This window comes from Silurus aristotelis (assembly GCF_946808225.1).
Source record: "Silurus aristotelis genome assembly, chromosome: 15".
NCBI lineage: Eukaryota > Metazoa > Chordata > Actinopteri > Siluriformes > Siluridae > Silurus > Silurus aristotelis.
This window is the reverse complement of record NC_139588.1, coordinates 19,876,183-19,900,949: the sequence shown is the minus strand read 5'-3', so window position 1 is coordinate 19,900,949 and position 24,767 is coordinate 19,876,183. Positions and strand designations below refer to the sequence as shown.

At 35.5% G+C, this 24,767-nt stretch overlaps 1 protein-coding gene across 9 annotated transcripts in view; it reads right to left on the bottom strand.

Annotated features, from left to right (window-relative positions):
• Positions 1-6,973: 6,973 nt before the first annotated feature.
• trdn (triadin) overlaps positions 6,974-24,767 on the bottom strand; it is a 68,337-nt gene continuing 50,543 nt past the window's right edge. For 5 of the 9 annotated variants that reach the window (XM_083562464.1, XM_083562465.1, XM_083562459.1 and 2 more), the window contains 16 exons: positions 24,536-24,568; positions 24,396-24,449; positions 24,257-24,304; positions 21,069-21,119; positions 19,839-19,880; positions 19,709-19,750; positions 17,462-17,527; positions 17,304-17,351; positions 17,078-17,119; positions 16,953-16,982; positions 14,842-14,886; positions 14,290-14,337; positions 12,875-13,000; positions 12,730-12,759; positions 9,397-9,441; positions 6,974-8,488 (listed from right to left, as the gene is read on the bottom strand). In XM_083562464.1, coding sequence (XP_083418590.1) covers positions 8,319-8,488; positions 9,397-9,441; positions 12,730-12,759; positions 12,875-13,000; positions 14,290-14,337; positions 14,842-14,886; positions 16,953-16,982; positions 17,078-17,119; positions 17,304-17,351; positions 17,462-17,527; positions 19,709-19,750; positions 19,839-19,880; positions 21,069-21,119; positions 24,257-24,304; positions 24,396-24,449; positions 24,536-24,568 — 920 coding nt within the window. In that variant the 3' untranslated portion in view covers positions 6,974-8,318. Of the gene's footprint in view, positions 8,489-9,396; positions 9,442-12,496; positions 12,542-12,729; positions 12,760-12,874; positions 13,001-14,289; positions 14,338-14,841; positions 14,887-16,952; positions 16,983-17,077; positions 17,120-17,303; positions 17,352-17,461; positions 17,528-19,708; positions 19,751-19,838; positions 19,881-21,068; positions 21,120-24,256; positions 24,305-24,395; positions 24,450-24,535; positions 24,569-24,767 lie in introns of all 9 variants that reach the window. The other 4 variants (XM_083562466.1, XM_083562463.1, XR_014536899.1 and 1 more) reach the window with 3 other exon arrangements.

The window sequence follows — 24,767 nt, the reverse complement described above, 5'->3', positions numbered from 1 at the left end:
CTTAGTGTATTACCAACAGTAACCTTGGAAACGGTGGTCCCAGCTCCTCCCGTGTAGTTCTGGGCTGATTTCTCACCTTCCTTAGGATCATTGAGACCCCACGAGGTGAGACCTTGCATGGAGCCAAAGTGCAAGGCAGATTGACAGTCATGTTAAGCTTCTTCCATTTTCTAATGATTGCTCCAACAGTGGACCTTTTTTCACCAAGCTGCTTGGCAATTTCCCCGTAGCCCTTTCCAGCCTTGTGGAGGTGTACAATTTTGTCTCTAGTGTCTTTGGACAGCTCTTTGGTCTTTTCCATGTTAGTAGTTGGATTCCTACTGATTGTATGGGGTGGACAGGTGTCTTTATGCAGCTAACAACCTCAAACAGGTGCATCTAATTTAGGATAATAAATGTAGTGGAGGTGGACATTTTGAGGGTCAGAATTCTAGCTGATAGACAGGTGTTCACATACTTATTTGCAGCTGTATCATACAAATAAATAGTTTAAAAATCATATATTTCTGGATTTTTTTTTTTTAGATTATGTCTCTCACAGTGGAAATGCACCTACGATGACAATTTTAGACCCCTCCATGATTTCTAAGTGGGAGAACTTGCAAAATAGCAGGGTGTTAAAATACTTATTTTCCTCACTGTAATTGACATGTATGAGGACAGTGTGACAGCAGTGAAGTATGCAGTAGGAACAACAGATTGGATTAAGGTAGAGGTGGGACTGCATCAAGGATCGGCTCTGAGCCCTCTCCTGTTTGCAGTGGTGATGGACAGGTTGACGGAGGTCAGACAGGAGTCTCCGTGAACTACGATGTTGATATTGATATTGTGATTTGTGGTGAGAGTAGGAAGCAGGTTAAGAAGAGCCTGGAAAGGTGGATATATGCGCTGGAGAGAAGGGGAATGAAAGTCAGTAGGATTAAGACAGAGTACATGTGTGTGAATGAGAGGGAGGGCAGTGGTGTGGTACGGTTGCAGGGAGAAGAGGTGGTAAAGGGTAACAGTGCAAAGTAATGGAGAGTGTGTTAGGAAAGTAAAGAAAAGAGTGCAGGCAGGGTGGAGTGGGTGGGGAAGAGTGATAGCAGGAGTGATTTGTGATAGAAAGGTATATGCAAGTGTGGACAGGCGGGTATGAAACGGATGATCCGCTGTTGCAACCCCTAAAGAAGAAGAAGAAGAATCTCTTCATCATAGCACCTGTTAGTGGGTGGTATTTATTAGGCTGCAAGTAAACATTTTGCTCTCAAAGTTGATGTGTTAGAAGCAGGAAAAATGGGCAAGTGTAAGGGTTTGAGTTTGAGATGGGCCAAATTGTGACAGATGGTCACCTCTTCTCTCAGTATGGCTTCCACTACTCTTTCCAATAACTTCATGGTGTGACTGATCAACTTAATTCCCCCGTAGTTACTGCAGGTCTGCACATCTTCCTTATTCCTAAATATCTGTACCAGCACACTCCTTCTCCATTCCTCAGTCATCCTCTCACCTTCCAAAATCTACAAAGAACATAGTCCAAAGAACAACCTGGTTAAAAACTCCACTACCATCTCTCCTAAACATCTCCATGCTTCTACCGGGAGTCATCTGGTCCAACCGACTTTTCACTCTTCATCCCCTTAATCGCTGCTCTCACTTCCTCTTTATGAATACCATCTCCACCTCATTCCACCCTTTTCTCTCTCTCATTTTCCTCATTCATTAGCTTCTCAAAATACTTCCTCTATCTTCTCAACACACTCTCCTCACTAGTCAACACATTTCCATCTCCATCCTTTATTGCTCTCATATGCAGCACATCCTTCCCAGCTCGGTCTCTCTGCCTGGCCAATCGGTACAAAGCCACAATGAAGAGATAATCAGTGTCATTCACTTAACCATTCGTAATGTTAAAATGCCATAATGCCTGATCGGTGTATTTTCTATTTATTTTTAATAAGCACCTCAATACAGTATAAGTTCTAATTCGTCATGTAGAATTTGTCGTTTGTTGCCTGTTGATCTTGTAATAGTGATGTTTCATCATGGCTATCAGCAGTGTTCTTAGTTTTCAAGGTTTTTTGCCCAGTGCCTTTTGTTAGATTCTGATTTTCACAGATTAATTTTTTTGTTTTTTACTTTTACAAATAAATTCTACACTTATTTACAAAAACAGTGATAACATTATGAATAGTAACCTATATAACAATGATTTTAGCATTCAGATACTTATAGATTTATTGAGCAATGCTTGTATTACTATATTACAAAAATAATTTAGAATATAATTAATCTTGTGGGTTTTTTAAATATTTCGATTATGTATACAAAGTATTCGGTACCTCCAACCTTTGGTACCTCTGTTACCTGTACTTGAATATGGTGACATTGCATTCTGTAGTGCAATATTTAAAAAGATAGATGGCCTTTTCTTTATGTTTTACATTTACTGGATGTGACTATAAAAGGCAACACTGATCTCTTTATGCTAAAGATAAACTGCCACTTCTGGGACTACACTGGTACTGTTTTATTTATAAATCTATATGTGGCTTGCTACCCACTGTTTAGTCTTTCTTTACTTTTGTAAAACCTGATGTTATAATCTTCGCTCAAAAGACATTATTTAACTTGTAATTTCCTGAACTGAGGCAACATATGTTTTCATTTTTGTGCTTTAATAATGTGGGATAATCTTTCCACAACACACCACTGCTGCGCTCCCTTCACTGGCTTCCAGTAGCTGCACGTATCAGATTTAAAACACTGATGCTTGCCTACAAGGCCAAAAATGGACCAGCACCATCTTACCTCAGTGACCTCATCACATCTCGCACTGCACCACGCTGTCTGAGATCCTCCAGCACTGCTCGACTGGTACCACCTTCTTTCAGAATAAGAGGTAAGTACACTTTCTAAGCTCTTCTTTGTTCTGGCACCAAGGTGTTGGAATGAACTTCCCCTAGATGTCCATACAGCAGAGTCCCTGACTATCTCCAAGCGACGACTGAAGACCTTCAAGAGTTATATTTATGTAAAATTTGTAACCGAGATGAGGATGTGGTTCCCTCTTGAGTCTGGTTCCTCTCAAGGTTTCTTCCTTATGCCATCTCGGGGAGTTTTTCCTCACCACAGTCTCCACCGGCTCGTTTACCAGGGACAAATTTACACTAAAAACATATTATTCATTTTTATCACCACATAATCTGTGTAAAGCTGCTTGGAGACAATGTTTATTGTTAAAAGCGCTATACAGATAAAAATGAATTGAATTTAATTAAACTTTACATTTATACATCCACACCAAATAATAAAACCGGTAGCTGTTGAATCTACCTTTCCTACATCCCAGACACTTATCCCAGGTGCTTCAACCAATAATTAATTCACTTCTCTATTCTGTATCTAATTCAATCCTCATGTTGACCCACATATCCACATTCGTCAGATGACATGTCCTGATTGTGCTGCTCACAAAAGGACCAAAGTCACCTCAGCGAAGATTATGTTTATTTTAGCTTAAAGCCATAGAGAATTCGTTCTCAAAATAGATCACTGATTTAACTCCACTTTCAGTGGATACGGGCTCAGTTTGGCAGACGTGTAGGAAATCAGAGCTTCACTGACTCAAATTAAGATCATCTGCTTCCTTTTCTGCTCAGTAATTGAGCATGTTTAATCGAGTTAAAATTAAGTGATGGGCTCCAAAAAGGAGGCAAAACAACAGCTGAGAAGTGCTTGGGAGAAAATGTGGAAAGCAACACTGAATTTAAATGCTGACTTCAGAGTGCTGATCAGATAAATGGCAATTGAGTCACATATAAAGTGATTAAACCTCCTTAAGAAGTTTAGAGTGGAGTATATATGTAATATACACTTCATATTTAATATTCACACAGAAGAGTTTGCTGGAACTCCTGTACCTGAGTGTTCATTATTGACAGGAATCAGCCAATCCTGTGGTAGTAGTTCAATGTGTACAGTAATATCATACAGATACATGTGAAAAGTTTGATTAATTTCTGCCATTGAACATTTTATAAGGTAAATATTGATGCTTCTGTTAGAGATGATAAATAGTTTCTGCCATGGGGTCATAATAATGGAAATAACACCACTGAAGGCCTAGAAATGCACGGCATATTACTGATACATATAACATACATATATTGAAATTTATCAGGCTGCAAGGAATATTTTTCAAAATGTTTTTCCAACATTTTATAGCTCAAATTTTCTAATTAATTAACATACTTATGATCATCAATATAAATACTATTTATAATCACATCAAAATGAACTATATTACATTCATATATTCCCAACGTAGGAAAACAATAATTACAAACAATTCTTTTTTCTTCATTTATACATTTTATTGCAACCAAACCTCACAGCTCTCTTTACATTGCTTAGAATGAGCATGACCAAATAAGTGACTCATCTGAAACTCTCAATGCTTTTAAGTCATTTTTCTGTATGACATCGCATTTTAATAGACCAGCCTTGACAATGTAATCAGCCCATATTTGAAACCATTTAAGCAAATCTTAAAAAAAAAAAAAATAAGTTCTCCTTAATATATTCACAACCAAAAAGAAAAGAAAAATAAAAAAAGAATGAAAATCATAGAAAAACAGAAGAGAAACTGTGACTTCTGGTATTGACACATCAATCCAAAATGTGACAACAGGATGGATGGATGGATGGATGGATGGATGGATGGATGGATGGATGGATGGATGGATGGATGGATAGATAGATAGATAGATAGATAGATAGATAGATAGATAGATAGATAGATAGATAGATAGATAGATAGATAGATAGATAGATAGATAGATAGATAGATAGATAGATAGACTGTAGAATAGATGAATCTACAGCAAAATAAATATCATGCAAAAAAAGCAGCCAATATTCAAATACTATTCCTGCTTCATGAAATTCTGAGTATCTCTTAGCTAATTAATGATAGCATTGCTCACTATGAACCATCTAAACAACTTAAAAACAAAAATACAATCAAAGTACATTAACAAATTAAAATAGTACAGAACTCTTAAATCATTTACCTAAAAACCTCATTAGTGACATTTCAGAGAAACATGGCTGGAATTCCTAAAGCTCAGCCATCATCCAGAGAGCTTAGAAGAAGAAAAAAAAACTGGCACACACCATCGTGATAATTTCTGTGGCCTACTTTCTTCCTCCTGGTCGTGCTGCTACGACACACGGCGGCTCGGTCATTACTGAAACCTCCATTAACATTTACATCTTACATTAGCGCCCATATGAAGTCATACAGCTTGCACACTATTACGGCTTTTTGTTCCTTTCAGGTTCGTCCACATGAATATAAATATCAAAACGCCTTTGACATGCAAGCTGATATTTTCAGTTCACTGACCCAAGATTTATGAATAAGACAATAAAGAAAATCAAGTCAATCCACTCCTATAGATGATCCAGAAGTGTGACAGTACTAATGGAAACAACGTGCCAACACCAGACCACTGTGTTTTAAGTTGTCAGCATATATTGGTCAATATTGGTTAATGTTTACCTTTTTAAACACCTTTTATGAAATATTGTAAGACAAATTCTCCCTCATGCTGATCACTAAACTGCATACATCTTTTAAATGATATATTACTAGTATAATATTTTATATAAAAAAAAAGATCATTTCTATGAATCCTATCAGCATAGTGCATTAATGAAGTAATAATTGTTATTTATAGCGACTTAAATACTTTAAAGTCCTAGGTGCCTTTTTAATTGCTCAGAGGTATTTATTCAATGCATATTAATAAACAAGCTAACGTATACCGTAAAACTATTTTGTTTGTGCTTTCGACAGCATAAAACAACATATCAGACTCATGAAACATCTTGTTTCGTAATCACAAACAGGCTTCTGAATCACATGGTAAAATACTGTGAATAGATGGGCATTTTCCAAAATGCTTGCGTTACTCTACCACATTAAAACATGACCAGCTGACAAGCCCATTTGCAGATGAGAAGAATAAGAAAGGAGTCAGGAACAGGAAGTAATGGGAAATTTTCAATAAAGACAATGCAAATATCATACATATAAAGATTTCTAAGAGTTGATCAATCAGGATCGATCAGAATTGTAATCCTCTTACGTGTCCGTGTAAATGTTGCGTTTATTCATTTATTTAAAACAAATTAAATAAAAAAAACTTGAAGAAAATAAATAAAAGAAATTATGCCTTTTTTGGATTTAATATTAAAAGCAGAAAAAAAAGGAAATTGACCTTTTTTTTTTTTTTTTTTTTTTTTTTTAATCCAAGCACACACTAAAAAGAGAAAAACAGCTTAATTATTCATTTTCCATGTTTGATATTCATGCAATGAGTATAGTGTATTAATCAAAATCTCACATTGCCAAATATGATCCAATATTTCCAATCTTACAATCCAAGAACTAAACAGGTAACAAACCTTCAAGTAAAAGTGTTTTTTTTTTTTTAAGTAATAAATATCTATTCTGGAGTCATTTGCACATTTGCATAATAAATTATATGCATATGATTAAAATATTTAAAATATTTATAATTAAACAACAGGGTTTACAGACAATCTAGTAGAACATAACGTATGGTGGGGCAGGTGTGATACAGGGGCGGGGGTTGTTCTGCAATGAGTGAAAATGTTGTACATGGCATAATATTGTAATAGAAATCTGACTTTTGTTGCTCTTGAGAAGCATGTAGTGATCTACATGGACTTTTCAGGGCAAAGCCACTAATAAATTATATACGATGTATATGATGGATGGTCAGTTATTTTTCACTAATGATTTGTTTAAGAGTCCCACACACCTGAATAACTCCAAGTCAAAAAATGAGATGGCAAGGAACTATTAATGAGGCTATTAATATATATATATATATATATATATATATATATATATATATATATATATATATATATATATATATATATATATATATATATATATATATTTTTTTTTTTTTAATTATTATTATTTTTTTTTAAAACATACAAACGAATGAACGCAACATACACGGACCGGCGAGTTGTTTCTGACCTGACATGCTAAAGAAAAGTCAATCCACTCCTATAGACGTTTTCTTTCCCTCACGCATGATGGAAGATATTCTAGGAGTGTGACAGTACTAATGGAAACAACGTGCCAACACCAGACCACTGTGTTTTAAATTGTCTATAATATATTGGTCAACATTGTTTAACGTCTACCTTTTTAAACAGCTTTTATAAAATATTGTAAGACAGATTCTCCCTCATGCTGATTACTACACTGCACACATCTTCTATTAAAGTAGATATTTATAGTGGATTATTTTATAATGAAGATTTATTTTGAAATGTATTTTCAAAAACATAAAAGCGAATGAACGCAACCTACACGGACCCTTCCCACATAGTTTTTAGCAAATTATCTGAGTAATCGAGAGTTGTTTCTGAATTGATATGCTGATTTGAAATGAAAGGAAAAACAAGTTGAGACATTATGGTGCTAAAACCTATAAATGTCTGTCTAATCTGATTTTACTAAGGGCTTTGTCCAATCTATATTAACTTACAGAAATATTACTGCCAGTAATGTGAATGTCGTTACAGGAACTCTTGACCTGATCATATTATGGTGACATAAAGGAAATGGCCTTTGGCAATAAAGATAAAATTATCCGGTGTATATCTTTAAATATTTTTTTAGTTAAAGCAATAACAAATATACTTTGCCTCTCTAATACATTACTGTATACTGTAAATGCGTGGTTTAATAAATAAGTCAATACATGTTTACAAAGCAACTACTTGAGTCATAAATGTTGAATATTCTCTGTAATGTCCTCTTATGTTGAGTTTTATAAAAGGTTTCTTCAAAACATCTGCAAATGTAAACACATTGAGCTAGTTTCCCAAAATCTAAAATCGTTTGGACTGATAGATTGAATAAGCCTTCGCTGTGATATTTTATACAAACTCAGCCCTAAATGTTCAATATTACATGCAATATGTATACATGATGTCATTCTGAATGCATGTGTGTTTCTGTCATGTAAACACTGCTCTTGTCATGTCATCAATCCTTTCTTTACCATCATCCATGGTTTAAACTGTTACGTCTATTTATAAAGGAATAGTTTATTGGCTTTAAAACCCATAAGACAAGAATACTTTAAATAATAATAGTAATAGTAACAATAAGTCTCTCAGGTGTTTAGGTCGTAGTTAGAATTAAGTCAGAGCTTGATCAAGAGACTAGCAGCAGTGTGAGAGCTTCAGCAGCTTAGAATTTCATACAGTTCAGGCTTTCGGAGTTACTGCCCTGCTGGCCGGGCTTTCTGCTCAAGAACGTTGGCTCTCTGCTCCATCATGGCTCTCATCATGGCCGGGTTAATAGCAGGAGTCGTAGCAGGAGTTAACGGACGCAATGGATATTGGCTGGCTTTTCCACCTACTAGCACACACTGAAAGTACGGGATCTTGCCTGTTAAAAAGAAGAAATTGAGAAAGAAAGAGAGATATGAGAAGATTCTGGTTTTGTGCATCATTGCGTACAATGTAATGTTAACAAGCTATAGGTCATAGTCAGTCTTGCGGTTTGGTGAAATCTCTTTGGAAGAAAATCTCTCTTCGGAATTTACGTCTAAAAGTACGTCAGTATTTACATGCGGAAATTTACTTGTATTCAGAGCTCAATTTCACAGTTACTTATGCCAATTTTTAGGTTTTCCATTCAGATTATGTAAATAACCTCTGAAGTGGCCAGATGTTTAAAAAAGGGTTATGGTTGAGGGTTTTTAAAATTTTTCAACATTTTAATGCTTCATTGCCTTGGTTTTAAATCAAAACCCATTATAGAAAATGCAGACTGAAGTAAAAAATGAAGTAAATTGCTGGCAAATGTAATAGAATGTGACATAAAATTATACAGATTAAAAAATTATGTATTAGAAGATGGCAAACACTGAATCAGCAATCTAATATACGTCTATTATATTGTTTATATCTTGTTGTATACGTACAACTAAGTACTATTATATTAGTCACTAAATATCTGGGTTTATTTATCTGAATAGACTCCACCCAAGAGCAAGACCAAGGCTGCACTTGATTCAGCATATTGTATTGTATTATTTATATTATTTTGTATATTTTAGTATATATTGTGTATATTATTGTGTATATTTATATCATGCTCTGACAAGCTGATTAGGTTTATATAACTACAACATATTAACATGTAATCATGAAATAATAGTGTTTATTAAATGGTGTTTTTCATCACAATTTTAATTCTTGCTTAAGTGACAATAAGCAAAAATGATAAAAAAATAGGTAATAAATATTAGAAAGACATTTTTTTTAAACATTGCTACTGGAGTTTCTGCTCACCTGGCTTTTTCCCTTCTGTGATATTTTCTTCGACTTTAGACTCTTCTAATTAACACATAAAGAAAAAAAAAAAAAAACAACATTATTAGAACTATGCATCTTATACATAAACAGTCAGAGTGAATGCCAACACCAGATCTGTTGGCAAATCAGGATAATTTTTTTTAATGTATACTGTCTACAATTCTGACACACTTTAAGGCAAAAATGATGTGGACACCAGATTATTACATCCATTTGTGGTTCTTCTCAAAACTGCTGACACATATTTTGAAGCAGGCAGTTGTCTCTGTATGCTTGACAGTTCCCATTACAACTATGACCAAACTAACTAACCCTGCGAGCGATATGAAAACATCTCATATGTAACCCTGGTTCCCTGAGGGAATGAGACGCGTTGTCCATGCTCTGAAATAATGTGTGCAATCAGTCAAAATTTGCGGCAGACTGTCACCAGCGGGGTGACGCCACAACCAGGAAGTAAAAACGCACATGAAGTAAAGCCAGCACCAGCTTCTGTAACAGAGAAGGAAGTGCTGAAGGGATGCCGGAGGTGTGGCATAGAGACGCAGCGTCTCGTTTCCTCAGGGAACTATGGTTACATACATAACCTAGAGACGTTCCCTTTCAGGAACTCGAGCTGCGTCGCAACATTTTGGGAACAAGAGCCCGATACCACCACACTGACCATTTCCTGACTAGTGTGAATGAGCACAGCTAGGTCGAAGGACAGAGGGGCCAGGAGTGGTGCAGAGGTCAAGGTTGTAGAACCTGAAAAGGAGGGCCATAGCAGATTAACAATTGTTCCGACTTCCTCTAGGGACTTGTCCTGTGGACATAACAGTCCAGTGCTCAGCCAGTTCAACTTCTCCTGGTCTGGGGTCTGAAATGGAAGGTCTAAAATGGAGGAGGATTGAATGCCTGGTCTTGGGACAACCGAGGGCACCTTGGGGACGTAACCTGCTCTAGGGTGCAGGAAGGCACTGGCCATGCCTGGATTGAATTCCAATAAGGAAGGGGCCACAGAGAAGGCCTGTAGATTACCTACTCTCCTCCGAGAGCAGATAGCCAGAAAGAACACAGTCTCCTCCAAGTGCCTCCATGATGTCTCAGTCCAAGGGTCGAAGAGGGGCTCAGAAAGAGCCTCCAACACAACGACCAGGTCCCACCCAGGAACTCTTGGTCGCCCCGGAGGCCTCAGGCTCCGGGTGTCACGGAGAAAACACGTCAGAATATTATAAAATATTATAAAATTATAAAAGATATTATAAAAGCAAATGAGAGGTTTAAAAAAACTGATATGGGTGTAATGGTCAAGTATCCACAAACTTTTGGCCATGTGTGTTTTGCCCCACATGGTCTTTCATTTGCATTAACAGAACAAATTTTGGAAATTTCCCTTAAAATCAAGTTCATTTGGCCTTTTTTGATTCATGGATATCCATTTACTATGGAAGTCCTAAGAGGGCCATGCATTACAACATTTTTTCTTTCTTGTGATGACGACTTAATTTTCTCGCGATCTCGTCATAAAGAAAGTTGTTTTCTCATAATCCCGACGTAACAAAAGTTGTTTTTAAGTGATCATGAGCCCACTGTCACAAATAGTTATGTTTATTATTGACGATGCTGCCTTTAGAACATGTTCTTATGCCGCATGCACATAAAAATGAAGTCGTGATAACGAGAAAATGACTTTTGATATGTCAAGATTACGAGAAAATTAAGATGTGCCACTATGGAGAAGTACACTGAATTATAATCCTTAGTGATCTTTAGACATTTTATATGAAGAATATAGACTGGAGACCATGTTGAGCATGCGTATAACATAGAGCTTGAAGGGATACTTCAGAAATGTTAATGTTTGAATAGGTAGAGAAAAGAGTCCTGAAAGATTTACATAAATGAATATTGCGTGTCAGCTTGGGAAAACATATGGTCAAGATTTTAAAAACATGGAATCTTGATATTTCTGAAAGTGATAATAAACTAAATTGTTAAGGCTTGTATTATTTTCACAATGCTGCATAGCCAAGCAACAACTTGATCACTTAATAATAATAATAATAATAATAATAATAATAATAATAATAATAATAATAATAAAATATTTCAATATGGCCAAAAGCTGGTAGACGCCTTTCATTTTTCCTATTGAAAATCCAATTCAGGATTTAGCCTCTTCTTTGCTCATATGATAACTACCACTCTACTAAGAAGGCTTTCCATTAGATTTGTAGAGAGTTGTTCATATTTATCTACAACATCATTAGCGAGATCAGGTACTGATGAAGAGGTCTAGGGATCACTCAGTGTTCCAGTTCATTCCAAAGGTCTCTTATGATCTTCTATTCAAAAATTGCTCACACATATCTTCATAGAGCTCGCTTTGTGCACAGGAACATTTTCATGAGGGAACATGTTTGGGCTTCTTACAGTAGGTCAATAGTCAGCCATGATACAGTAGCCATTTAGCACATATAGTTAAGGGCCTTGCTTACAGGTCCAAGAGTGGCAGCTTGATAATACTAGGGTTTGATCCTTCAACCTTTCATTCAGTAACCAATCTCAAGAGAGAAATGAAGAATAGTAAAGCAATGACAGCAGGTTATTGCTGCAGTGATCAATAAAAAATTGATTGATAAAATGAAAAGAGAAGTCTTGATTTAACATACAAATACTTTTTATACAATTCATAACAAAACAGTTCAGAGAGGAACCAAAGAAAACTATAAAGGCCAGGTGTCCACAAACCATTGGCTATACTGTATACAGTATCTGAAAATTTAGAAAATTATTTTTTTGTCCTTTTTGATTATTTTCTTGATCCAGAAATTATTGATTGAGCAATCCGATATATTTTCCTAGGCTGCCACATTTAAGGTTTGGGTAGTTATTGAATCTGATGGACTAACATATTGGGGCATCCCATTATATCAGTTCTTTAGTACACATTTTTGCTAATTTTCTAAACATAATTTTAGAATTTTATGTGTGACTTTTATTGTTAAAATTTCTCTGTAACCACAGACCCATCTGGCTTCATTTCTTTTCAGTGAATTAGTCAGGTCCACAACACGATGGATGAAAATGGTACCTCGTAGTCATGCCTTGAAGTATTTGGTAGTTTTTTTCCCATGTTCTACAAATGGCAAATGTGTAAGATGCAATTGAATTCTTACAGCAATAAATCAATGCTTAAAATGCAGGTATGGTTTAATCATACATTAATACAATTCTGTCTTTGGCAGTTTGGTGTAAAACCACAGCTCAGCACATTAAACTCCAATTGAATGACCAAATGGGTTCAAATGACAAAACCTTACTCACTTGTTGGAGCAGGTGGAACAGCTGTCTTTTCTAGCAACGGATAAAACCAATGAAAAAGTATTAGTGAAACAGTTTACATTATTCAGTTGTTTATTAACATTTATTTTTATTTTTTGGAAGTAAGTATCTAAGTCTAAGAGCATACCTTCCGAATCAGCTGCTTTCTCTTCAGGAGCAGGTTTGCTTATAACTTCTGTTTCTTCTGGAGCAGGTTTGATGATAGGTTTTTTCTCCCCAGGACCAGGTTTAACAGCTCTTTTTTCTTTTTTCACTGTAAATGGAGAAGATGATGCTGTCTTTACTCAGTGCCATTACTGTGAACGTCTCTGACATTGAAATCACAGTCAAATCATTAATCAATTCTGCTTTTTTTTTTTTTTTCTTATAACGCTTACGAAGACTGCAATTACAGACTGAATTAACAGGGATTCAAATACAGCTGTCATGGATCTACACAAAGACTTTCAGGCTTGTTGTTAAGTAAATGTTCCTATTCACCAGATCCACTGTATTTGTGCCAGTAAGAGTAAAGAGTTTAATAGAGATTTGTTTGACTTTTCTATTAGGTACTGATTGGAAGTGTAATGAATGTTCAACATACTGTATAGTATACTTATACTGATATATTTATACAACAGACAGGTTGAATGCCTGAATGCCTGGATCGGATATTCTTCAGAGGGACTTTACAGTGCATGCTCAAAATAAACTAGTTAAAAAAGCATGTGTAGTTTTTGTGGTTGTTTTCTGTAAAGAAATGTTCATTAGAAATATGAAAGGAGTCTCCAGTGTAGTGCTTTTGTAATTGAGGCTTTTTAATTGTCACATATATAATACAGTACAGTGAAATATTTTTTTCTTGCATATCCCAGTGATATTAATAAGCTGGGGTCAGAGTGCAGAGTCAGCCATGATACAGCACCCCTGGAGCACAGTGGATTAAGGGCTTGCTCAAAAGCCCAAGAGTGGCAGCTTGGCGATACTGGGGCTTAAATCCCCGACTTTCCGATCAGTAACCCAGAGCCTTAACCACTGAGCTGCCACTTTCAATAGAAGTTACAGTATCATTAAACCTTAAAGATGAGAGGCATTGTATTTTTATTTGCTTCATTAATTTCAAGCCAAAAAAGAAGGTAAAGGAATCAAAGCAGGTTATAACTGCAGTGATTGAACAATAGATAGATAGATAGATAGATAGATAGATAGATAGATAGATAGATAGATAGATAGATAGATAGATAGATAGATAGATAGATAGATAGATAGATAGATAGATAGATAGATAGATAGATAGATAGATAGTATTAGTATTAGAATTAGAATTAGAATTAGAATTAGTATTGTATGGAGCAATACTAATCTAAAAAACTATAACATAACTAACAAATATATAATAATGTATTTATTATAATTATATAATGACATATCTGCAGATCTCCTTTGACAGCTACCGTTTTCCCAAAAAGAACCATTATTTCAATGTTAATAATTTAATAGTTATCATCCTTTAGTAATTAGTATAAAAACAGAAATATTAACAACAATAATAAATAAACTTACCAGGAAGTGCAGCATGTTTCATCTTTGTTAGCTTGCTGCGGGTTTTATCTATCAATAGATTAAATATTTAAATCATTATAAGATTGCAATACCAAAAGAAAGAGCGCTTTGGATTGAGGTAGTACATGTCATAGCAACCCAAGACCCATCATTGTGGTCAATCTTTATAAGACATGACAGGAAACAGCAGGGTGTGTTTTTTTTTTTTTTTTTTCTACCTTTCACACATTTAAAAATGTGATTTAGTTACTGATTGATAAGATTATAGAGGCTGCTGTCAGCATTTGAATAAATTATGAGCTAAAGCTTAATGAGAACTAAAAATAGTTTAAGCTCGATGATAACCTAGGGGGCATTAATGAGCTAGATTTATTCCTCTCTCTGGGTCTATGGGATTCTTCTCACCATTAAAGATAAAAAAAAATGACTGTGTTTCAATCCTAGTTCACTTTAAAATGGTGCTGAATGCAGAAATAGTTCAAAGTGAAATGAAACATAAAAAAAAAATGGTTTGACCTAAAAATCTCAAAAAATTCGAGTGTATTCACATACCCAGAACTGGCTTCACACCCTTCACTCCTTTCTTCTCGTCTTTTCCTTTTGAGGTAATTCAAATGAACAGAGCATTAGTATGTTTAATGGATGAATTTTTTCTGAGCTGAAATTAATTATGCAGTCATGCGGAATTTTATTTGACTGCATGTTCAAAACTCAAGGCTTTCATACAAAAAAAATTAAGTCTTGCAATTCTTTTTGTTTAATTCCACGATTACATGTTACACACCGAGGTTTGAGCAAAAGAAAAGGAATAAGAGGGAAGTCCTTTGCTTAAAGACAAATATTTTTGTAATTCTTCAGGTGATTAATTTACCACGGATGCAATTACCCTGTAATGGCATCAGCCGGATTTACTCCTGCTTTATGATTAAAGTATAATTGCTCGCCTCCAAACCGTATCGCTAGATGACTTGTCAAATTATCATAACAGACAATTTTGTTCTTTGTCACAGACATAAGCTTCTGAAAGCAATAAAAATGTGTTTTTTATAATCGGGACGTGTCTCTCAAAGGGATTGTGAGTGTCTGGCTGAAGGAAAGCTTATTTTTTTTGTAAGCCATTAAAGCCTACATAATACCTTTGGGTGCGTTCAGGTTTATAATGGTAATACTAATTAGTACAGAACAGAAAATATCTGGGGGGTTTTTTTTGTTCATTAAGTGATTCTGCTCTTGTGAGGATTATTTGAATTTCATTTTACACTTGGATGTCAGAATTCATTGTAAAGTAAAAGGGTGAAATATTTCTCTAAAAACAAAAAAAGTCCATTAGAAAAATCTTATTCAATTCTAAGACTTTAAAACTAGGCAGCTTTGATGGTTGTTATTATTATTATTATTATTATTATTATTATTATTATTATTATTATTATTATTATTATAATTAATGATAAAATTATTAATTTAAATTAATTTAATTTAATTTAATTTAATTTAATTTAATTTAATTTAATTTAATTTAATTTAATTTAATTTAATTTATATTGTATTTTATTTTATATGCCTTCCCTATTTCCTGCACTGTCTATTATTGTTATCTTTCTTATGTTTAAGGACTTTTTGCTTATTTAGTCACTCGTTGATTCATTAATGAATTCATTTTCATTTTCATTCCAGTCATTTAATTCAGTGCCAAAGTGGATCTGAAATCAATCCCCAGAATGCTGTGTGCAAGTTATGAAGCCTTGATAGGATGGTGGTCTATCATTAAGCACAATGAAACCACATTTACATAATTATTCACCATTATTCACTCATTTTTTTAGAGGAAGAGTAGGAGGAAACCAGAGAACCAACCGGTATAAAATCTTAACAGCCAGACTAGTTCTAAGAGCCAGGAAGGATATAATAACTCAAATAAACAGTCTTTACAACCCTGCTGAACTGAAAAATCTATTTCTTTTTCTAGTCTTCAACATTTGAGCTTTGGAATTCTCTCTGATCTCTTTGACCAACAACCAGCATGAAGACTCTCCAAACACAAGAGGTTTTTTGTCATGAGATTTGGTAGAAACATGAATTAAAGCACCTGGTCTGCATGACTCAATGCATTGTGTTGCTGCCACATGACTGAATGACTGCATAAACAAGCAGGTTTCTTATTAAAGTGGACAGCAAGCCTGAAACAAATGGCTTCACTTTAAAATGACCTTCAAGCCTTGTCAATTTCAGGAAACCTATAAAGCACATGAGTGCTCATATGGTAAAAGTGAAATTACATTTTGAACCTTGTCATATTCATGAATGTGAATGTACTGCAGTGCACAGATTGACTTTTAAGCAACTTTTCAAGCATTGTGATGTGAAGTTTTCATGCAACATAACAGGTCATAATAACAATTTTGTTTCCCTCATATATATCTTTATCTATTCTTATATTTGATATAGTTTTTATACTTCATTCATCTGCCTTCTTTTTCTTTGTTTTATTTTGCACCCCATTCTATTCCCTCATGCCGGACCGTCGTAAAAAGCATTTCACTGCATGTCGTGCCCTGTATGTATGTGTATGTGACAAATGAAATCTGATTTGATTTGAAGTCACTCAGGGAAAGAAATATTGTATTTTAATGTAACCTAGAAATAAATGAGGTATTCACACCAACCTTTCGCTATGACTTTGGCTTTTCTTTTTACTGTGGGTAGAAAGATTTTCATCATTCATCATAATTTACATCAAATATAGCACCAATGTTTAGAGGTGATCAGACTCTAGAACATCAGAACTTACCAGGTCCAGCTGGCTTGCTGAGTTTGGTTAGTTTTGGTACTTCTGCAGAAGATAGAGAACAATCAGATATGTAAAGGACATTGCACCAGGATGTGTACAGTATGTGTGTGCGTGTGCATGAACTATGTGTGTCTGTGTCGTCGCTACTAATAATGAAGCTGTTGGTATTAAAGTTTTCAGTGTGCAGTGTGTGTATATATATATATATATATATATATATATATACCTCGTCTGTGAGGAATCAGTCTGAGCTTCTCTTTGGGACTCACAAGGCCTGTAGCGTGTGTGTGTGTATGCGAAAAACAAAGCCTTATGAGTTATGATGTGAATATTATATAATGTATAATAATAATTTTTATATTAAACGTTAACACCAGAACTTACCTTTTCTTTTCTGTGTTTTAACTTTCTCCTCGCTTGGCTTTACTTTCAGTACTTTTGAGATAATGGCTGGAGAGGAGATGTTTAGAATGTTAAAAGAAATCAGTGACGCTTTAACAAGGCACTGTTTTCAAATTATAAAAGCATATCATGAAATAGGATGGTATCACAGAAATTGGATATTTCCTGACACAAAATTTTGTCCATGTATGTCAAAGCAGAATAGATATACAGTAGGTGGTTATATTTGTATTGTTTGTATTCTCAATTCTGATTAGTCAGAAAGTAATTTGTCTATAAGGCATCCAACAGCTTTGAATGACCACTGGGTACAGGTTTCAAATAAAAATTATTTATTTAGCATTTTTGGATTTTTGGATTGTGCTCCACAAATTCTTTGGACTTTGCAACCAGAGAAGAAAACACGCTGGATGTTGTTTACACAAACATCCTGGGCATATACCGGGCGAAGCCCCGTCCCCACCTCGGGTACTCAGACCACGTCTCTGTTATGCTGATCCCAGCATACAGACCACTCAGCAGGCGTTCAAGATCAGCTCGAAAGCAGGTAAGAACCTGGTAAGCAGGATCCATGTTTGCTCCCAAGGGCTGCTTTAAAGGCACTGACTGGAACATGTTCAGGGAGGCTGCAACCAACGGCGATTTCATCAACTTGGAGGAGTTGCATTGATGACGTGACCATCTCCAAGAGCATCACCACACGTCTAACCAGAAGCCGTGGATGACCGCAAAGGTGCGTGCACTGCTAAAGAGTAAAGACTCCGGCTTCAGAGCAGAGGACAAGAACAGCAAGCCACAAACTGTCCTGTGCCATCAAATGGCAAGAGAATCCACGCCCACCTCCAGGGCAGTGGAGACACCCGGAGCATGTGGCAGGGCATCCAAGCGATCACAAACTACAAGACAACTTCACCTTCTTGTGATCATAACGCCTCCCTTCCAGATGCGCTGAACAACTCCTACGCACGGTTTGAGGTGCAGAACAACATGGCGGCAGGGAAGACCACCCCTCCTCCCAGCGAATAGGTGCTCTGTCTATCCATAGCTGAAGTGAAGAAAAAACTATCCACAAGCCAACACAATTGTGGACGACCCCAAACACCCCCACACACACCAGGGAAACTCCTACCATCAGGAAAGCTCCTCAACACACAGAACTGAACTGGAACCCACACGCACACACTTAACTGTGTGTTACTGAACTGCTACAAATCTGAACTCAACACATACTCATACTCATTTCACACATCCATGACTTCAGCACCACCCATATTATATTATTTTATTATTACACAACTGTTTACATGCTGCTTTTTACACATCCATTTGACTGCTGCTATTAATGTTTTGCACAACCATCTGCGTTTACATTTTGTGTTTATTTACAAGGTACACTCCTGTATCCAGTTCTCTCTCGCACACTGCACTGCAAATACACAGTAGGTTTACTGACTTGACTTCTTCACTATATGGACAAAGGTATTTTTGACTTTTCCAGCCATATGTGATTCTTTCCCGCAACTGTTCCCGTTAAATTGGAGGCCCACAATTGTGATGTCTTTTGATGTGGTGGCATTGAATCTTTTCCTCACTAGAAGACCAGAGCGGTACAGCTACTGTGCACAAAGCCAGCTCCATGAAAATATGGTGTACATTGATTAAAGTGGAAGATCTTCTGCTCTAGAGCTCTGACCTCAACCCTATTAAACATCTTTGGACGAACTGAAACTCTGACCGCTCCCAGGTCTCCTCACCTCACCTTCATCTCCAACTGACTTCACTAACACCCTTATGGCTGAACACAAATCCCAAATGCACACTCCGAAATCTAGTGGAACATCTTCCCAGAAGAGTGGAGGTTATTATAATGAGACTGAATGTGGACTTGAGTGTGCTTAAAAATAAATATCTATAAAAAGATAAAAATATGCAATTAGAAAAATCTAAATTAGCAAATTACTGTGGTATAACATGACGTGTCACTGTCACTAATTATAATTCTATAACAGCACACACAGTGTTTTATACTTTACAAATAATATGACCAGATTTCATCAATTTTGTTTCATCATCAGGAAAGTGAGCTGTTCCCTAACCCTAACCTCATTTAGCCGGGTCTATTAAAAACAGCCAATTTCCATGTGTCATTCAATTTAATATCAAATGAATAAAGCTTCTATTGCATATTCAGCCTCTTGGATTTCATTCAAATCTCTGTTTATTTCTTACCTTTTTTTGTAGGTGCTGCTTTTCGCTTCTTAACAGGAAGCTCTGAAATTTGGAAACCATGAATTAGATTTAGGATTCATTCATTTATTCATATGAAAATAAGTAGACAATGCAGTCTGAATTTAATTACCTTTCCTTTTTGTGGCTTGCTTCGGTTTCTCTTGGTCAGCATCTGGATTTGTCACAAACAATATTGTGTAAATATACAAATGTGGCTTTATAGAACCGGGGTGTTATGATAAAAAAAATTATGGAATTTAGATATCGTCATGTCATTTTACTAAATATGTTTATAACCTTCAGAATGGAAAGAACTGCCTGTAGGTGTAAATGATGTCTATAGTTAATCACTTAGTACATTTAAGTTTTCAGTAATCTAGGGTATTTATTAAATTAATAACTTTTGCCACATTACATAGGCTGTCACATGAGTGGGCTGGATAAATTTGTAGCTATGGATTTCTTTCTTTCTTTCTTTCTTTCTTTCTTTCTTTCTTTCTTTCTTTCTTTCTTTCTTTCTTTCTTTCTTTCTTTCTTTCTTACTTACTTACACACTGAGTTCACATGTCGTTAATGTTTAATACATTCTGGCCACAATTTGATATATTCAAACCACAAACAAATTATCTTGTGGCCACAATCTAATAATATCGAATTAGTAGATCAATGGCTAAGGCTCTGGCTTATTGATTGAAAGGCTCGGAGTCCCAGTATGACCAACCTGCCACTGTTGGGCCCCTTTCTGTTCTAAGGGGTGCCATGTCATGGCTGACTCTGCACTCTGACCCCAGCTTCCTAACAAGCTGGGATATGTAAAGAAAGAATTTCACTGTAATTCATTTTCTAATACTGCCATGAATTGTCTACCTCAAACGTATGATTTGATTTGACTGTGGGGACATCATATTTAATACATAGACTCCAGGAGGAAAAAGTCACTTATGTTCATTCAGGCTAAAATTATATCCATGTAACAAGGTCACCAGCTCCAGTGAATCTATATGTGTCCTTTAAATATTAAAGAATTGTGTAATGTTATAAATCATCTCCATGCTAAGGTTCCTTTGGCCACAACGGTCATATTCATTTGATGTCTCAATTACAGTATTAATGCCAAGTGAAGTATTTTATGTCCAGGAAACAGATCTTGATTCATTTAGGTCATGGACTTAATATCTAAAAAAAAAAAATGTATATGGAAACATTTTCTAGCTGAACTGATTATTATTTATGTAAAAAAAATTACATGTAGTTATATCCACAATCCATTTTATAATTTAGTCAAACATGAATTCTTTTTTTTCTTATTACTTCCAGAATACTGCGTAAAGGACATTCTGTTCTTTAATAATGGAAATACCTTGTCTTTGAAGTGTGACTGCATGAGTTGCTATTGCAGCAATCTGAACCTCTGAAGCGGGAAGAAAACATTGAAAATGGTCAAAATCTCAATAACTTGACATGTTGAGAATTTTCCAGATTAGACTTGCAAATGAGACACAGTAAGTAGAGAGTCATATCAAGCTTGAGCAACACAATCGTGAATAGGGCGGCAGGAAAACATGACACCAGATGGTTTTATGTTATCTCGTGTGTTTTTTATGCCTTTCATTGAAGCTAATGCATCATGAGAGCAGGAAAAGATGAAACATGACCTTGTAAATATCAAGCCCAAACACTGCGATGCACAACCTTCTCACAATATTCCATCCATTAGGAAAACTACAAAAGTGAGAGCACAGACTGGTAGCTTAGTGTCACAGCCATTAGCTTTGCTTTCCAGCCTGTTTGCAGAGCGAAACATAACATATACAAAACATAACATACAAAAAAATGTAAAAAGGAAAACCCAAACAAATTCTAGTTTCAGCTTTAATGATGAGTTTAAATCTCTCTAATTACTCTGGCACGGGAGCAGCGCTAATTACACGCTAATCATTTCCTCAGACTAAAAATAGAGCCTACTTTCTACACTATCAAATAACAATCCTAGTCACAACAATAATGAGCTTTTTTTTTTAGCTGAAATGGTAAACGGAGCAAAATTTTATAGATTATACAAAAAGCCACAAACAAATTATATACATAAAAATAAGGAAAATTAAATATAATACCTTGAAATGAGAAAAACAACAAATATACACAAATATGCCAGTTAGTATACAGCGGCTTGCAGAAGTATTCACCCCTGAAACATAGTATATTTGTAGTGTTTAATCTGCGGCTAAAATTTTATTGGGATTGAAATTTTTTTTATTTACACAATATTTTGTATGTTGGAAGCTGCCAAAAATAACTTTTATTCTTAAATACCTCTGGGGGTCTGTGTATATTTAGATCACGCTTAGGATGCAATTACAGCTACAAATTAATCTGCATAATTATATTAACATCATGTGGAAGTTTAGTTTCATAGATGTAAGCAGTTTGACAGTTAAATTTCAGATTACAGCTGTAACACCACTACATCATAATAATCACAAAATAAATACAAAAATCTTTCATCAACTCGTAATCATTAAAATCACTGAAGAAGCTTTAAGCCCCACCCATTTGGCACAATCATCACAATCGCAATCAGGAATTAATACATACATAATTTTCCAACAAACACTGTTTTAAAAGTTGTTGGGTTTTTTTGAGAGAGAATCCTTGCAGTGAAATGCTGCACAAATGTTTTTGTTCTAACACCATAGATTTTTCTTTGTATATAAATAATTTACGCGAAATGTTCGCATATTTACACGGTGTTATTATTGTCAGGATTATGACTCTGAACTGCATTACCCATCAGCACTTGCATGTTACATGACATGACTGTCACTGGTCCCTCACATCTGTTTCTTGTAACCCGTAATTAGCGTTTGTAGACCTACACATGGTTTACTGCACTTTTGGTCTTTCTGTCGTTGATTCTAGCTGGTGTGCTTCATGTTTTCTGTAATTTAGAGTTTTGTGTCTTTGTTTGGTGGTTTTGCACTTTTAATCACACGTATTTGCACTTGAATCCACTTCCTATTTTAAAATTTTAACATGACGGTTATAAAAGATTAAAACAAGTCCACACAGTACATAAGCACACACTTCCAAGCACTCCCTGTCCGTTCTACCGATTAGTCTGGAGAACATCACTGGACCTTATCACTACCATTCTTATGGACTATCTCGTTGAGGATCTATCCTGTGGATTTATCATATGAACTACTCTTTGCTGGTGTATCCTGTGTTCCAGTGATTATAGCTGGTTTGGTTTCTCTACATTCCCTTCCTCATTAAACGCACCTCTGTTTTGTTGAACTTCGGCTTCTGCTCGTTCTTCCAGCCTGACACATGCACAGTAAAGAAAAGCATTTTGCTGCATAGTGAACTGTTTATGGTTGATAGGTGACAAAGTTGATTAACCCTCATAAGGTCTTCGTTTCCTGTTTACAAATCTGGTCTTTGGGGTCTATATGACCCCAACAATTGATAGAGAGATTATACAAAAAATATACATTTTTAATTATACAAATAATATATATATTTTTTTTGTTTACTTCTCATCTATTCATTAATGCTGTGTTTTGGGAGATATGAAGTACTTTTGTACCTATTTACCACACAATTCCTCAACTACACCATTAGCTTGCATATGAAATATTAATTTTTTATGAAAAAATCACTTAAATGATGAATTTAAATACATTTTTGATTTATGCTGGATTTATAGATATTTTTTTTGACAAATGAAGAAAAAATATTGAGTTTTTTTCACATTTCCCATTCATTTCAATGTGGGGTCATATTGACCCCGAAGACCAGAAGTGTAAAAATTTTTTTTACATACCTTCAGAACAACCGAATCAAGCCCAGTTTTTTTGTGTGTGTATAGATAGATTATGTAGGAAAAGTCACAAAATATTATTCCACTCAGATAAAGGGAACCCTTTTTTTTAATCAAGGAATAGTCGATTGGGGTCATATAGACCCCAAGGACCGATTAAAGGTTAATCAGACAAATAAATTTGAATTTGAAATTGGCATAAACTAATAGTGACTAAATAACTTTGCATAAGAACGTTAATTGGAAGTATATTTACGAATAATTGCCGAAGCTCTACTGTATTACACAATGCTGTAGAACACATTTATGGGTTTTTACAGCGAAGGGGGTAAAAACTAATACAAATGGAAAAAAGTTGCATAAGTTTTTACCCCCTTCGCTGTAAAAACCCATAAATTCACAATATATAATCCATGCTAACTCCCTGTTATAACCGCTATGATTTTATTTATCTCTGAAAAGCTACTTAGCTGCTTTGAGACAATGTCCATTGTCCATTGAATTGAATGGAGATCTTTTGTAGCACAATAAAACAAAGAAAGCTCAATAGGGAGCAAATACTTTTGCAAGACACTGTTTCCTAATGTAACAGCACACATTCACATGCTTCAGCAAGAAGTGATCACTCAGGCTTTATAGCTCAGTGGCTGCAGACACATGCATTAGTCTTGTCAGTTGTGAAAATAAACGACCAACACTAATTGAAGTGAAACGGATTTTAATACCTCGCATGGGCGTCGGTGGTAATGGACTATCTGTGACTATATGATGCACTGCAAAAGTACATTGGTGACCGTGATTATACAGATCAGTCAAATGAAAACGCATGAGCTCTCGATTTGCTCGTGATGCTGCTGTACTCACCGTACCAGCCAGGCGGAGCCGGGCAGTACACCGGAGTCGGGCGGCATGCTGGGACTGCAATGGGGTGTGAAAGAATTGCTGAACATCTCGTCCTCGTACACAGTTTTAACAATAGAAATACATGCGCATGAGAGACTTACGATCCTCTAGTGGGGCCACGACATCAGCGTCTTCTAAAATGTTGACAGAAATGCATTTATTATAAAGGTTGACTCCAAACTGTTTGTAGACAAAGGGACATGTGTGTGCAAACGGACCTGAGTAGCTTAAAAACCTTATACTACATCTTAAGTTTTACTTGCAGCTAAGCTAAACATGCTCATTGTAAACTTCAAAGCCTAATAAAGTTATATATAGTAAAATGTCTGATAA